The 18350-nt window shown below is 42.3% G+C and overlaps 1 protein-coding gene across 1 annotated transcript in view; it reads right to left on the bottom strand.

Moving 5' to 3' along the window:
• LOC144762906 (trypsin-2-like) overlaps nt 1-17749 on the bottom strand; it is a 107607-nt gene extending 89858 nt beyond the window's left edge. Inside the window, exons 1-2 of the mRNA XM_078648203.1 lie at nt 17621-17749; nt 14417-14594 (exon numbers count right to left, since the gene is read on the bottom strand). Coding sequence (XP_078504329.1) covers nt 14417-14594; nt 17621-17666 — 224 coding nt within the window. The 5' untranslated portion in view covers nt 17667-17749. The remainder of the gene's footprint in view (nt 1-14416; nt 14595-17620) is intronic.
• Nucleotides 17750-18350: the final 601 nt, after the last annotated feature.

The raw sequence follows: 18350 nt of genomic DNA on the forward strand, positions 1-18350 counted from the left end.
CAGATTACGGGCCTACTTTTAAGATAAACCTTACACCCCGGAAGAGGGCACAGGATTATTCCTAAGGTCCAGGTTCGTGCCTCCAGCATCTGCCACGCCCAATGCAATACTTACTTTTTAAGCAAGCTGTCCTTAAAGAGGTGGCACTAACAAGTGGCCCACTCCATTCAACAATATGTCCAAGCTTGAGAAAAACCTACTCAGGGGGATCACATATGACACAACTATTGTGGTGAAACCGGCTGACAAAGGCTACGCCATCGTCCTACAGGATGTGACCACATACGCCAATTGGCTGACACGCACTACTACCTCCCGATTGATAGAGAGCCCACTGCACGTCTGACCATCAAGATTAAAGGACTCATCACAGAGGCCAAAACAGAGGGATGGATTACCAAACAAGAGGCTAATTTCCTAAAATATGAACAACCTCGCACACCATACTTCTTCACCCTCCCCAAAATTTACAAGGGCGTCAACCCTCCACCGGCACGACCGGTTGTCTCGGGCAATGATTCGATCCTGGAACCACTCAGCAAATTTTGTGACTTTTTCTTGAGAACCACTGTAATGCAGACACAAACCTACCTCAAAGGTACAACAGATGTTCTTAACCTTATACAATCCTTCCCAGTACCTGAAAAGAGTGTATGATGTTACTTAGCATGCCATTACTTAGCATGCCTTTTCTACGCAGTTTTTACTTAGCAAATGCCTTTAATTAGCAGTATTTTAAAACGCATGCCATTACTTTGCAAAATTATAGAAAAAACATTAAAGTGGCATTACTTAGCAGTACATTACTTCGCAGGTTTCTACTACGCATACAGATTATTTTTTCTCTTTTTACCCTACACGCCAACACTACCCTCCACGCACCCTACACTTCCCTAAACCCTAAAACACTACCCCCTACACTACACATACACTACAACACTTCCCTAAACCCTAAAACACTACCCTCTACACTACACATACACTACAACACTACCCTTAACCCTAAAACACTACCCCCTACACTACACATACACTACAACACTTCCCTTAACCCTACAACACTACCCTACACTACAAATACACTACAGTACTACCCTAAACCCTAAAACACTACCCCCTACACTACACGTACACTACAACACTACCCTAAACCCTAAAACACGACCCTACACTACACATACACTACAACACTACCCTAAACCCTAAACCACTTCCCCCTACACCACACATACACTACAACACTACCCTAAACCCTAAAACACTACCCCCTACACTACACTTACACTACAACACTACCCTAAACCCTACAACACTACCCCCTACACTACAACACTACCCTAAACCCTAAAACACTACCCCCTACACTACACATACACTACAACACTACCCTTAACCCTAAAACACTACCCCCTACACTACACATACACTACAACACTGCCCATAACCCTACAACACTACCCTACACTACACATACACTACAGCACTACCCTAAACCCTAAAACACTACCCCCTACACTACACATACACTACAACACTATCCTAAACCCTAAAACACTACCTTACACTACACATACACTACAACACTACCCTAAACCCTAAAACACTACCCCTACACCACACATACACTACAACACTACCTTAAACCACTACCCTACACTACACGTACACTACAACACTACCTTAAACCCTAAAACACTACCCCCTACACTACACATACACTACAACACTACCCTAAACCCTAAAACACTACCCTTCACTACACATACACTACAGCACTACCCTAAACCCTAAAACACTTCCCCTACACTACACATACACTACAACACTACCCTAAACCCTAAAACACTACCCCCTACACTACACATACACTACAACACTACCCTAAACCACTACCCTACACTACACGTACACTACAACACTACCCTAAACCCTAAAACACTACCCCCTACAATACACATACACTACAACACTACCCTAAACCCTAAAACAACACCCCACACTACACATACACTACAAAACTACCCTAAACCTCAAAACACTACCCCCTACACTACACGCACACTACAACACTACCCTAAAACACTACCCCCTACACTACAACACTACCCAACACCCTAAAACACTACCCCCTACACTACACATACAATACAACACTACCCTAAACCCTAAAACACTACCCCCTACACTACACATACACTACAACACTACCCTGAACCCTAAAACACTACCCTACAGTACACATACACTACAACACTACCCTAAACCCTAAAACACTACACCCTACACTACACATACACTACAACGTAGTGGTATGTGGTACCTCTCTTCACCTTCAACCATGGATCCACTCTTCTCCTGCGAAGTAACGGCATATGCGAAGTAATGGCATATGCGAAGTAAAGGCAAGCGTAGTAATGGACTATGCGAAGTAAAAGCTGCTAAGTAAAAGAATAGCATAGTAAAAGTTGCTAAGTAATGGTTGTTTACCCCTGAGAAGATCGACCTACTGGTGACACTGGACATCGAAGCCTTGTTTACCAATATTCCCCAGGACACCACGTTAGAAGTCTAGGAGAATATCCTCAACTTGGTCATTCAAGACCCCCGTCGCCTTCATTGTTGAGGGTGTCACCCTGGCCCCTCAAGGAAAACTTCTTTGAATTCCAAGGTCAAGTCTACCACCAATTACAGGGTACGTGCATGGGACGCACCTTTGCTCCCAGCCTGGCATGTCTCTATATGGCTGCGTTTGAAAGCACCTACATTGAGCATGACACAAACCCCTTTCTCAGTAACATACTTCTTTGGCGTTGTTATGTTGACGACATATTACTGTTCTGGAGTGGCGACTCAGAAACATGTGAGGCATTCTGAAATTGGATCAACACTTTAAATCCTTACCTCAAATTTACCAACACTATGTCGGGGAGTTCCATACCATTTCTCGACTTGCCCATCTCAATTCAAGAGGGCCAACTGCTGAACACTAATTACAAGAATCCTATGACAGGAACAGTCTGCAACTCTACGAGAGTCACCATCCAAAATCCCTCAGGAACAACTTACCAGTAGGACAATTCCTCTGATTACGCAGGAATTGTAACACTATTAGTGAATATGAGAAGCAGGCATCTTCCCTTGGATCAAACCTATTGGACCATCACTATCCATACATGGTGATACACCAGGCCCTTAAGAGAGCTACGAACATTCACAGAAACAGACTTTTAGAGAGTAGAGAAAACCTCTGACTGATATACTGACCTGTGTTACAACTTTCACTTCTACCTCTAATAAAATACAGAAAGTCATCAAAAACCACTGGACGACCCTTAACACAGGAAACTTCAAACCTGGACCATCACCTCTTTTTGCTTACAAACGTGCACAAAATCTTAAGGATCTTCTTGTACATACTCGTCCCTCTGTTCAACAAATAACACAACCCACCTTGTGGGGTCTTCCACCAGTTGAAGGTCATTTCCCCTGTGGGCCGTGTTCTTTATGCCCCTTCACAACAACAATGAAAAGCATAAACCTGGGCTTACAAAGACCTTGGCAACAAAAATGACACACTAATTGTAATACCAAAAATTGTGTCTGTTTGATTACATGCCCTTGCTAACTAAGTTATGTGGTCATGACTACTAGACCTGTCAAAATAAGGATTAGCGAGCATTGCAGCATGATACGCTGCAAAATAACTAACACTAAGATATGTTCACATTTCCTTTAAGAACGCCACACACCCCACAGTTTATGTCGGGCCAATTTTGAATCCAAGCAGAGCTGGACAGCTAGAACCTTGTTTGCACAGGAACAAAGCTGGGCGTTCCATTTAAAATCAAACACCCAGGGATTGAATGATGATATACCGTAGGCGGAATTCATCGAGTGACTCGTTCAGCTTTTTCTATATGCCATTGTCCCTAGTGTACACTGTTCAGGGCAATGTGTACATTTGCAACACTAACACATGCCTTAGACTCTGGACAGTTTATCTCCACTTTGGCATCAGGCACCAGTGCACCGATCCCAGCACACACATGAGGCATTACTCCTATCTGATTTTAAATCCTTGCCTCTGTTACAACCTTCTGATGATGGCCCCTGCTGTCCTCCTGAGCCTCAGAGTCAGTGATACTTGACCAAGTAAGTATTCCCACTTTTCTTTAGTTCATGACTCCCACCACTCTCCATCAGCTCTCACTGTTTTCCCCACCCACCAATTTAGTGGATGTCGTCAATAACGATTAAATGTTGGGCCTCCTTACTGAATACCTACATCTGACGCCAGCTTCTGGCCACTTCTATCACATTTTAATAATGGCCGCCATAGTTTCTTCTAGGCTCCACTGGTGTTATATGGCCCTTAGGGACATTGTCGTCATTGCTAAGTTAGCATGAGCTTTGCTGCCATGATGCTGCTTTTGCACACTTTACTACATGACTTTGTTTTTGCAAGACTCTGTTTGCGCCTTTCACATGAGACAGGGCTTCTTTTTGTGTTCTTTACCTTTCCTGGAGTTTAGTTTGAACACGATGTGCAAGGTAGATAAACAATGCCCCTTGTTATTCTGTTCTGGTCAGTCCCTAGCACCTAGACATAACATGCTAAACACAGCTGCAATGCTGGAGATTCATGCTTTGATATTAAGGGGTTGCATGTTTTTTTAACACAGTTGGAGACAGCCTCTCCATGGAGAAGAGCTCCGCTTTTCCTATGATGTAAACCTTACATTCAGGATTTAAAGTACGGGGTCTGCTGTCAAAGCCCAGAGATCTTCACTTATATAAAGGAACTTCTTCCAGTCAAGGGGAGGGTGGTTAGGTCTTATTGTCCTTTTCAAGTCAAGTCAAGTCAAAAACATTTGTATCGCGCACATATCACATCCAAAGCATCTCATGGCGCTTGCAGGCGGCTCTGATGAGAAAAGGGAGAGGTCTAGTTAGCAAAAAGCCAGGTCTTTAACTTCTTATGGAAACAGCTGGGTTCGGAGATGACGTGGAGATTGATGGGCATTTTATTCCACAGGGCAGGGGCGAGGAAAGAGAAGGAGCGACCACCATTTCTGGAGGTTTGTATTCTGAGAGGAGTGAGCAGAGATTCAGTGCTAGATTTGAGTTCTCTTCGTGGCATATACCATTTTAGCTTTTGAGACCAATATTTTGGACCCTTTCTGTACATGTGTTTGTGGACTAGGCATAGCGTTTTAAAACGTATTCGGTTTTTTACTGGGAGCCAAAGAAGGATCTTCAAACATGGGGCCGATGGAGACCTTCGTGGTAAGTTTAAAACCAACCGGGCTGCTGTGTTCTGAAGAACCTGTAGTCTATTTAGGTGATGTTCATTTATGGCTAGTAAGAGCGCATTCCCATAGTCCATTCTATTTATGATTAGACCCTGGACTAGGGGTTTCCGAGCCTCCGCGGGAATCCACTTGAAGACTTTCCTAAGGCTGCGCATAAGTCCGAAGCCAGTGCGTATGATATGATTTATTTGTTTCATCATGGACGATTTATTGTCAATTTGAAAGCCCAAATTCCGCACTGATTCCTTGGGAATTGGACAGCTGCCCAGATTCGTTGCCCACCAATCCTGAGCCCAATGTTCTGCAGCTTTACCAAAGAGCATGAATTCAGATTTACTGCCGTTGAGCTGCAGATGGTTAGTGCTCATCAATTTCTCAACATCCGTCATGCAATTTCTAAAACGCTGTCTTGTCTCATTTGGATCAGGGCCCAAAGTAATCAGAATCTGGGTGTCATCGGCGTAGGAAAGAACTTCAAAGCCGAAGGCTCTAATCACTCTAGCAAGAGGTGTCACATTAAAAAGCATAGGGCTTAAAATAGAGCCCTGCGGAACACCCATCTTAACAGGCCTTTCACTTGCTATATTATTGCCAATTTGGACAGCTGTTGTACGGTCAGATAGATAGTTTGTGAACCATTTTAGGGCAGTTCCTCTGACACCAATCTCCCACAGCCATTGGATTAGAATGCGATGGGAGATGGTGTCAAATGCCGCCGACAAATCAAGCAGGACAAGAATGGTTGGTTGGTGTTTGTCTGAGGCCAACCTGATATTGTCCACAACCTCAACCAACGCTGTCTCTGTGCTGTGAGATGCACGAAAACCCGATTGAGAAGTGTCTAAAAGCTCTTGGTTTTCCAAATGGCTCACAAGCTGTTGATTGACAAAAAATTCAAGAATTTTCCCAAAATACGGGAGCAGTGAGATCGGTCGATAGTTTAGAAGGGTGTTAGGGTCAGCCGAGCGTTTCTTCAGTATTGGCCTAATTCTTGCTGCTTTCCATATTAAGGGAAAGTTAGCCTCCGAAAGAGATTTTTTAAGGAGACCGGTCAAACCTTCCACCACGGCAAGTATGGAAAATAGTTTTTGGGGAGACCTGGTCGGTAGGAGACCCAGACTTTATTTTCCGCCCAACCGACATGGTTGTATCACTGTCGAATTTTTCAAATTCGCTCAGGAAATGAGGAGGATCACACAGCACATGTGTCAGTGCCTCCGGCTGTGTTATGGTTTGATGGGGAGGGAATGAAACGTGAATAGCATTTATTTTTTCCTCAAAGAATACCGAGAGAGCGTCTGTCCATTCTTGAGTATTAGGAGTTGATGTGGGGTTACTCAAAGTGGTAAACTCTCTTAAAATCTGAAACAATTCTTTAGAGGAATTTTCCGCTTTGTTTATTCGCTCCGTAAGAAATGCTCGCATTGACATCCTTATATCACGCATATAGCCAATGTGGAGTGCTTTGTAGGCGTTGCGGTTGGCTGGATCTTTACTCTTACGCCTTTTTTCTCCGCAGCTCTGGTTATAGATTTGGTCGTTTTTAGTTGTTCAGTAAACCAAGGAGCGTTTCTAATCTTACGTTTGACATTACACCTGGGGGCGATTTTATCTAATGCTATCTCGATAGCCTTGTCAAAATGATATGCTGCTGTACTAGTGCTCATGGGTAGGGCTATTGAATCCATGTGGAAGTGTTTGGAAAACGAAGATAGCGGAATTTTTTTCAAGGACCTACGTAGTGTGGACTCCTTTTCGGAGGCTGCTTCAAATTGCAGTGATGAGAATAGTAAATTTCAATAGGTAATGGTCTGTCCGAAGCAATGGGATGGGGGGGTCAGCCGTAATATTCGGAGAGTTTGAAAAAAAAAGATCAAGAGTGTGGCCGGCCTGGTGAGTAGGACCTGTGACCTTCTGAACCAAACCAAAGGTATTCATATTTGAGATTAACTTCCCAGTATCCATGCTCAGCTTTTTCCACTGTCTTTATATAATGGCTTCCCCCTTTGAACTCTATGGAATTGTAACAGTGCTAACAGCGTTGAGTTTATGCATTTTACTGCTCGTAATGGCTTGTATATTGTATTGTAGAGCACAATAGGTAAAATAAACATTTTGAACTATTTCAATGACTCTGCTAATTCTTATTGTGGACAAGTATGAGTGACTGAGTGAAAGAGTATGTCTTGTTCCCGCAATTCCTGAGATAGTCAGGAGTGTTGTGTTCTGGGTTGTCTAATCATTTGTAGCTTTGCGATATTTGTTGGAGAACGAATGAGACACTATAGCTGGTCATTTTGGGGATTTGGGGTACTGAGGTGGTAGGTTGGTACACCCCTTTACACTGAGGTCCTGTTTTCCTGTAGATAGTTCTGTGTATGTGCAGAACCCCTGTAACACCGGCAACCATACCTGCCCTGAAACTACATCTGACGCCAGCTTCTGCCTACTGCTACCACATTTTAATAATGGCCGCCATAGTTTCTTCTAGGCTCCACCCGCAACCATACCTGCCCCGAAACTATTTTAACTTCATCAAGTGCCAACCCACCCATTCTACCCAATCAGTTCTCACTACTGCCCTGTGTGCCACCATTAAGGTGTTGAATATAAAATAAACATTTTGGAGCCCTCCATAGTTAACACGGTACTACGCCCCAATCCTTACAAGATGGCCGCGTATTTTAGCCATCACGCTCCATCTTGACCATTCTAGTGTTCCAACCACCATGACTTACGCATTTAACGTGGAGGCAGTTTCTCTGAGCATTCCTCCCTTCACTTGCCTCCCGTACTTATACCAGTAACAAACAGCCACTTGATCTCCGGCGAGCGAGCGTTGAGGGCAGGTACAAATGCGAGATACCAGTAGGTCAATGTGAGTACATTTTTGCCTTACCTGTTTAGAAATTTAGGAACAAACTCCTTAAGCTCCAGCCCCTGGAGCAATTTTGGCTCAAAACCCTACCCACTTTCCCCTTGTTCCTTCCTCTGCCTTTTTGTTCTCAAGGTAGTTGTTCTGAGCCACCTCTCCCGCTGTTGAGGCATCCCTGGATAACATTTGGGGTAAAGTACGCGCTTTACATCACTGATTATGTGCCTGTGTTCTCGCATCCTAAGTCTCTATAGGGTGTAACGATGCTGTCACAGTTGCACACCGCTAAGAATTCACCGACACATTTAGTCTGCTGTGAACGTCTATAGAATGCTGGCAGGGGTTGAAGGGATATCACCTAACCTGTGACATTGCTTACCGTCATATCGCTATCAGCACTATCTCATTCAGTTTTATTTTTTATTTCTCTATTTCTTCAGGTTGGATCTATACGTAGGAGTGGTCGATACCGGTTGGTTTCAGATACGCCTAGACCACTCACATGAATCATGTTACCACAACAGAGTGTATTGTATGTTTCTCTCGAACCCCTTTGCTACATATTTCTATTCCAAACTTCTCCAGTTCCTGATGAACTGCCATAGGATCTATTAGGGACCAATGAGGCGTGAAACATGTAGCCCTGACAACAAACCTGTATCCCTACTCACTCAATTAGCAAGAACGAATGAACCCTCCTCACGAAAAGCAGGGTATATGAGTTCCTTTTTTGCCTGTTTTTAACTATATCGAATGGGCCCAAGAATAAATACTACCTAAGGCACTGTTACTTTATTTTTAATTCACCTGCACACTCCCCACACGTCCGTTCTCACTACTGCGGCATTCCACTAACAAAAGATCTCCACCAAAGAGCCCTCTCGCAGGGCCTGTGGGAGACTACAGCGCCAACCCCATGAGGAGCATAACACCCTATGATGAAGCATGACACCTTAACGGGTGTGTGAGGGCAACTCTCCAATTTGGAGGATTTCCCCTGCATCCAACCTTTACTCATTGATGAAGATAGACGTTTTTGTCAACTACTGTTGCTCTTCACCTATACTTCACGCTGCTGAATGGGTTAGCACCAACTCATAGGAACAGTTACTCTCTAGGGAATAAGATCCAGGATGCATTGGTGCACAGAATCTATATCTGTGTGTAAGTTTTGCATTTTTGAGCGTAGGTCAGCTCTCATGTTAGATATTGTTTTGTTGAAGTTGTGATGTAGTTTGTCCCGCAATTCCAACTTAAATGTGTGGAGGCTCTTCACCAAATCTTTCTTTTATTTTTTATTTTTTATTGGTCAGCTTGACAACTTAATTGAAGACACAGTAACAAATAATTTGATCATGGCAATCCTTTCAAAAAATAATATACAGATAATTTACTGTAAATATGAAAAAATGACAGAGATATTAAGACAAACAAAAACATGGGTCAGGCAAATCATACCAATCCAAGGGGAACATATACCATCCCATAGAAACACTGTGGAGAAAAACTCCTACAATCAATTATTCAACCATTGTGTAAATGGCGCCCATATTTTCAGTCCCTTCTCGCGCCTCCTCTTGACCCCTCTTAGAAACACTGCTGATTCCAAATTGTGGAGAGCTAGAATCCTTGCTCTCCAATTGACAAAGGTAGGGGAAACCGGGCTAATCCATTCAGAGGTTATACACAATCGAATTAGCGACATAGCAATACACAGAAAGGCGGATTCATGAACTGATCAATCAGTTTCGCACCCAGTTATTACTAATTCGGGAGATAGAGCCACCGGGATCTTAAGGGAACTATTAATGAATAGTTGAACATCTTGGAGAAATAAATCCAGTTTAAAACAAAAAAAAACATGTTTACATCATTGGCTGCTGCTAGACCACATCTTGGACAGCCATGACCACCGCTACCACCCCATTTAGATATCTTGGCCGGAGTGTAGTACCCGGTCCTTTCTGGTTTCTGGGAAACTCTCTTTTTTGAAAAAAGATCAAAAAGGGCCATATAGCTTTAGGAGCGTAAGCTCCCAGAGATTAGCACCAAATTGGATAAATCCAATGCCGAAGAAATATCAGTGCCAACCTTGCCTAACTTAATATCCAATTTAGTATTTCTGAGAAGAAAGATCATCTGGAAGGCCCGATAATACATTTTGATAAAGGACCCCAATTCGAGCCTTTCTCAAGATCAATTCCATAAGTGTATTTTTAGCAAGCGCGGTAGGGGTGTCATGGAGAAGTTTGTCAATATACCTACGTATCTGTAAATATTAAAAGAAATCGTGTGTATCCAGTCCGAACTTATCTATTAAAAATTAAAAAGAAGCCTTATTGCCCTCATGAACTAAATCCCCCAAGCTAAAGATACCATGCGATCTCCACCTAATTGTAACCGAATCTTGAAAAATGGAGGGTAATAACCCAGCAGCAGCCAAAGGTGTATAATAATTAATGTTGGAGATTAGCCATTTCCGACGCACCTTCTTCCAAACTGAATACAAAGCTAAAATAACCTTGAACTTAGTTTTTTTGTAATAACTATGTTCGAGGACCGACAAGAGAGTCCCCTTAGCATCCTCCCCTAAACCTATCTCAAAAATAGAGGGACTGCATGATGATGGGTGTGCGGTTCTCACCAAAGAGTGGTAAAGCTAGATGTTGCAGTAGAGCTGACAAGTTATAGAGCAACAAATCGGGCACTGACCACCCACCCCTGTCCAATGTCAAACGCATCCATTTAGCGGCCCTACGGGGGAGACAATAGCCCCACAAAAACCTGTTACAGCATCTTTCTACTCGGGCAAGACTAGACTGAGCAAATTCCAAAGGAATAGTCCTAAAGATATACAAACATTTTGGCAAAATCAACATTTTTAATACATTCCTCCTGCCAAATAAAGAAAGATGTAAATTATCCAACCTACGCAAAGTGGAATTGGCCGTATCTATAATAGGTAGAATATAGATTTCCGGTAGCATCTCTACTTCTGCTGTAATTTTGACCCCCAAGTACATTGCGCTTTGGACAACGGGCGCATCCAAAGAACCTATAGTGGTAGATTAAATAACCTGGGTTTTCTGAACATTTAGTTTATAACCTGAAAGTTGACCATAAAGTTCAGCCAAATTCTTTATAGCTAACAATGAGGATGACACATTGCTGGTTAAAACAGTAATATCATCGGCGTACGCCAGAACTTTGAATTCAGACGCACTGATCTTAACAGGGGAAATATTTAAAGAAAGCTCAATTTTGTTGATAAACGGATCGATATAAAGAGCAAATAACTGGGGCGAACAGGGACATCCCTGTCTAGTGCCCCTGTTAATATCGAACGGTCTTGAGAGGAGCCCTGATATTGATAAAGTTGCTTGGGGGGCAATATAAGGTGACTGTAAAGCATGTATACAATTTGGACAAAACCCCTTCCAGTGGAGGACTTTCCACAAAAACCCCAAGCCAACCCTGTCAAACGCCTTTTCGGCGTCCAACAGGATTGCACCGAGGGGAGATCTTGTGACTTGGGCCCAGTCCAGTAGTGCTAAAGAGCGATCAATGATGATTGCACAATCTTCTAGTGAACTCCCTCCTGGATGCCTGAATAGAAAGCGGGACCAGCAATGACAGCCCTAGATTTAGAAGCTCTGACATTTCATCCTCCACACCAATAGCCTCATGTGCTGATAGATGGTTAAGAAAAGAAGATATTAATGTAGAGGGGAGGAAACCGAAAAAATAATTAATTCTTTAGCTACTGATAAGACAAGCTGCAATGGAAACCATGGTCTCCTTGGCAGCGGGGTATAGCGAGAATTACTTATGCCATTTCTCTATGATGCTTTGCTAGGACATTAGGAATTAGGGGCGTTAAGAGAAAGGCATAAAGCAGAGACTTTGGATTGGTGCTTAGCAAAACATCTATGCAACTTCTAGAAGATCCTAGAACCTTGAGAAGAAAGCCAGAATTGAATTTTGACGTTTTATAAAATGTCCACCTTAAAAACACCTTTTGCGTGGTCCAACAATAGCAGATGATCCAAATGGGCCCAAATAATCGCGTAGTAGCGGCCCGAGGGCCTGGATAGACACCACACAAAGACCCTGACATGGCATCCGGTAAGGTGCGCAGGGACCACAATATTAAGGACATGTTAATCTCCAAAGGGCATAAGGGAGAAAAAGTCAAGAGAACATAAAGATCTGTCAGATCCTCACCTAAGAGGATGGTGGAGAAGATGTGCCAGTTACCACGTACCAAGACAACTTGCAGAGCTTCTTTAAAGAAAGTAAAGGAGCGATAGGCATGGTCCGAGATACTAGAAAGACTAAATGACAGAGATCAGGCAGGATATGAGCTCACTGGGTGCCAGATTTGACGATATAGAACGTACCTTAGGCCGGTCGGAAGAGCTACACTACATTGACAATGGACTGACGTGATTAGAAGACCAGTTTTTAGAAAGAATGTGGAAACAGGAAGACCTCAAGAACTGAACCAGAATCAGAGGCCTACTAGGTGGGGAAGAAGGAGCCAATATATAGAGCTAGATCCAGCAAATGTTACATCAAACCACAATCTCCTCATTTCAGGATGAATTGTACTCATAGGGGTTTTGACTCTGGGCTCCCGCTGAAAAGTCCCCTGATATGGACCGATTAGAGTACATTTCTGGGAAAAGAAGTGGGAAATGATGGTGCTCGTCGACCCCAGGAGGTGATCAAATCTATGGGGATGCCACTTTTTTCCAATATTCGCCGGGAATGAAACTAAACATTTTGCAAAAATGTTGGCGGAAGCACAGCAAATTTTAGGGCTACAAGATGACCGACACCCTAATGATGAGAAGGGACGAAAAGAAATGCACAGGGCAGGCAATGACAAATGGTGCACAGCAGGAAACAGAACACTATGGCAATGATAAAAGAGATTGAGGCAGCTAAAAAGGAGGCTCTTCAAGAGGTGGGAAGGCTTTGGAACCCGGCTTATGAACATGGACGCAGTCACAGATCCAAGATTGAGAGGACCTTAACCTACATATGATAGGGAAGAGAATAATGCCTCAAAGAGCATACTGAGAATGGCATTGATGGGGAGGCGGGGTAGAAGGATTAGGGAGGAACTTGATAACCATGATAGGCAATCGTAGGAGTGCCTATTGGTAGGAAAGGAGGGGAGAGAAGAGGAAAGGGGAATGGGGACTTTCCTATGGGGGATTTGTTTACCCACACAAGAGGTACGACACATTTCAAAACACAAGGAAATTGGAGGGTGTTTCACGCAGAAAACTCGCACTGGGTGGACTATGTTGTAGGGGGTCTATTAGATACACTAAGATTTGCACTATTAAAAATATTCCTTTGCCAAAAACTAATAAGAATTGTTGGTCCGGGAAAGGTTCAAGGCAGTTGAGCAGCCGTAATTTTTTGAAGAAGATCATAATAAAAACATCTAATTTCTGAGTTAGCAAACATAAACTTAGGATCACCATTATGTGGCCTTCCTTCTATTTTGGCACGTAATAGGAGTTGCTGGTTGTCATTATTGATAGATGTTGGTTGTGCAGTCATATCATGCCATGTCATTAGGACTGATTCTAATCCACAATGAGTACCCTCAGTACCCAAACTACTGCTGCACCTTGTAGGGGGTTAGTTGAGGCAGGGACCGAGAGGACTCATATGCTCTATTTTGTTAGGAAGGGTATTAGTAATCCATCTTTCTAGCTCGACTCAGGTGCTGAACATTTGGTGGTGAGGTGGGAGGTAGATGTAGTTGTGATTTGTTTCACAGCCCAGATTTCTAAATTGCTTAAGATCAGTGGTTATTGGGGACTGTTTAATATTATATCATTGTATGTGTTTCCTTTTTAAGATTTGTAAATATTTTGGTGGTTGGACTCATAATTTCCACATGATGATAATGGACAGTTTGTTGCACAGCTAGAGTATGCCACATAATGTAAGTCTGAACAAAATATAAAACAATTTAAAATACATTTTCTGCAATCACAGTAATAACCAAGCAATGCAATCGACTTAAATACTGGCTCCTTTTATCATCTTCAGTCTATGAAGGAGCATTAATAAATGCTACATTTCAGAAACTATGTGAATGAAAACATGTGACAGATAGATGGTTTTTAATTCTTCTTTTAAACATACTAAGACACTGTATATTTCATCAAATAAGAGGATTGAACAGAAGAAGAAAGACACTCACAGGCCCATACAATGTGCAGCTGATAGAATCCAATTCTGATTGATCAGTGATCCCCCACAAGAGAAGGTCCCATCCTCTGTCTGAAACTCCAGGAAGACCTGCCAAGGTTTACTCTTTCGTGGACAGTTGTAGCCATTGACAATATCATTGATATCTTCGACCTTTGTCGGGTAGGCAGCTGTAAAATGCAAATTAAGAGAAATTGAAATGACATGGGACAGCTGTTCTCAAGAGTCTGATTTATAAAATTTTTATTGCATTTAGGTTCAACTTAAGTGAGTAAAAATGTGCCATTTGAGGGTGATTCGTCGAATCAGAATTTGCAAACATTAACTTCCCAAACGAAAGTTATGGATGAAGAATATAAGCAAGAATCATCTTGTTGTGATGGGTGTACCCAACATGAGCGTTTCGTGGTGATGGTTGGAAATACATGTTAGGGAAGTGACAATCACCCACAAAGTCTTACTTTGAGAGTATTTTCAATACATTACCAATAACATTTTGCACCAAATTTGAGCAATTAATTCACAATCAAATTCATAGTTAAAAACACACCTGAGCTACCATATTTACTGGTCGTTAAATAAGAGACCTTCCACTTCCTTGAAAAATATTTTCCAGAAGAAAAAAATGAGGGTGCTTTTTCATTTAATTTCTAACCACTACCAAGTGGTTGTTCTGTGTGCGAAAATTCTTCTGATTTATGGTTAGGTATTCATTTTGAAATTTACAATTTTTAAAAATCCCTTATTAATAGTAACTTTATTAAAAAAAAGACTCAGGAGTAAGACCAAGACCCTTATAGTTGCTGCGTTCTTCCATAGTCAGGTTTAAAGGATTACACATGAAGTTACAATTCTCAGTAAGATGCTACAACACCCCTTCCAGGATCCTACCTCCTTACTATCTGAGACCTCCAATAACAACGCCTGAATATACTGTGGGTATAGGTATCAATTAGGCACAGGTTGATTTCAAGTAGCGCCATTTATCATTCCGCAACTAAGCACAAAGTCTCTGAAGCACTACATTCATTATGGTGACTATGTTGCAAGTCCATGCAGCAGACTTGTGTACAGGTTTTAGTGTCTCCTCCCAGTTGAAGACTATGCCCTGCTTTTATCTGCTGGTTGACATTTCAGTTTTAGCAGTACAGCAGTTACTGTTCACACACATAACCTCATAGTGGTGTATTCTTTTTCTCTGTGGCCCCAGCACTTGAACAGGGACTGGTGAAAGTATATGCATAGTTGAACTGTTCAGCATCGCACATCTTCGGCAAAGGTGGATTCCTTGGCCAAGTGCAGATGAAGTTTAGCAGTTGTAGTCTTCAGGCCGCTTCACCCGTAATATCATGTCTTCAGCAGTTGTGGCTTCTTGGCTAATTATGACTCTCCACTTTGCCTGTAGCTCAGCTCCTCTTCCTGACTTCAGTAGGGGCAGCACCTGTCTTTCTGGCACTTGGCAAGACAACACAGTGATAGTTGGTTTGTAAATGTCACACAGAGACCATTCAGAGAGGTCATAGATGACCCCCTTACACCACCTGTCACTCCTGGCATCCCATTGTGGTAATCAGCTTTCTCTGGGTGCTCCTCAAAACGTTAATATGCTGGGCATCTCTTTCTGGACAGTAACCCCCTCCTGCAAGGTAAGCCACCCTCCTTCCCTCAGCAGGCAGGCAGACAGGCCTCCAGGTACTTTAGGCAGAATCGTAACAACAAAAGTCATCCCGAACCTTAACGAGAAGGTTCTTCATGGAATCCTGACTGTCCAAAAGGTATCTCTTTTTTAGGACACATGACCCTAAGCCGCCAGCGGTGGCATGCTTCATCATTGGGTCTGGACTTCATTCACAAAAGGCAGCATGTTTGTTTGAACAGGCTCCTGGAGGAAAAGTTCTTGTGGACATAATTTATTTTTAAACACCAGGATATTGTTAAACCTGGGAGTCAGAATTTTATAAAGCTACAGTTATCTAGTGGACAGCCAACTACATTTTATCAAGATAGCCACCTGTACTATTAAAAACAAGAATTAGATATTGCGGAATCTAAATCATTCACCACATATTCTGGTCAACTTTCTAGCCAGAAGAGGTTAGTGGTTTTCGTCAGGACCTTAGAATCCCTGACACTGCTCCTACTCTATGTTTTATGGTTGTTGAGTACCCTATATCAATGGGCAGTGTGCCCCAGAGAGGAAACGTGACAGTTCCCCCCTGTAGTCAATTATTTATCAACAAGTGGTAGTGACAGTCCCACCTAAGTGCTTCTTCCCCTTCTGCTTATTGGACAGTGCTAGGCAGTCCAATATGTTATGTTTATTTTGCCCACAAAGGAACGGCATGTGACGTCATACATGTATGCCCATGTTTGATGTAAGCGCACCGTGCCTCATTGGTCAATTTCTAGGTAATAATGTTTTGACCCACCATTGCTCCTAGCACATTAGGGTGCATTATTCCTGTCAGACTAATGGAGATTTGATATGGTTCACCATTCATTATTGCAGATTTCCTTTAATGGATTTCAAAGATGTATTACCAACACTACACTGATCTAGTTATCATTCACCATACCAGTAGTTTGACATGGCAGATTTTACCTATTACACCCTAATAATATAATACTACTCCTCAATGTTCAAGTCAACAGCTGTCTAAATGCAAATGTGTGCCATTCTGATAAGGTATCCTTTGCTTGACGTTCCATGAAAACGAGATCAAGGCTTAAAAATGTACTACTAATCCAAGAGGTTATTGACACAAAATATGTTGCCTCCCTAAAGTAACAGCTGTCCAGAATACTAGATTCTGATTTGGTGAGTTATTTCACCACAGGTCGACCATCTATGCTCGTTAACTATGATCTTGCTCTTCACATCCAGGGACAAGATGATCTGCCATTTTGGAAACATCATAAATGCTTGATTTTGTTAATACAAGGCTTGTTAGTTCACACTCCTCCTGTCAGGTCCACCTGCACAATCTGAAAATGAAGCACATTGGACTGACCCAACACATGATCAAGAAGCAGCAAAGTCGCATAAATTATGCATGCAAATCAAGTAAATAACTCTACATAAGACCCAGGAATGTCCCTAAATCCCTCGCTCTATTGGTTGTCATGGAAGTAAACTGTTTCTCATGCTTCATAGAGGTAGAACAGTGCACTGACTCTCTCTCTTGATTGTGTTTACCTGCATGATGCCAGACTGCCAGAACCAGCAGAAGAAAGAGCTTCATCTCGAGGCTATGGTGCTTGACCAAGTTTCACAACTATTACACCCAGAAAGGAACATTTATATATGTTTTATTATCGTGTGTCCTGCGTCAGAGATTCCTAGAATTTGAGCTAATCGGGCTACTTATGTCATATCTGTCACCTTGCCTTTCAAACTATGACCTGCCAAAGGTAAACCCCTCCAAATATAAAGGGAATAATGGTCCCCATTCCAGAGACACAAAGGGAACACAAACACTTAAAGTATTGAGAAAGTGTTTACTTTGCAGTAAATACGTGAACAGCAAACAGTCTCAGCTGAGGGTGACATTGAGTGCAAGACTACTATGAGTCTGTGCATACACCTGAAAGATTTCACAGACACACACGCACACACAATCACACACACTATTTTGTAAGTACAAGTCACTAGGGGGCAGATGTATCAACATTCAATTTTGCGATTTCTAAATAGCGATTTTTAAGGAATTGCTATTTAGAAATCGCAAAATGGAATGTATGTAGAAAAACGCTAATTTTTAGCAAATTCTTAATCTTCCTTATTTGCGAATTCGCAATTAAGGAATAATTTCCCATACATTCCTATGGGCCAGGAGGTCCATAGGAATGATTGTGAAATTAATCTCAAATTGCGATTCGCAATTTGCTAATCGCAAATTGAGAATAATTTCAAGGGTGAAGGGGTG

The sequence above is a fragment of the Lissotriton helveticus genome, chromosome 6 (genome assembly GCF_964261635.1).
Source record: "Lissotriton helveticus chromosome 6, aLisHel1.1, whole genome shotgun sequence".
Taxonomy (NCBI): Eukaryota; Metazoa; Chordata; class Amphibia; order Caudata; family Salamandridae; genus Lissotriton; species Lissotriton helveticus.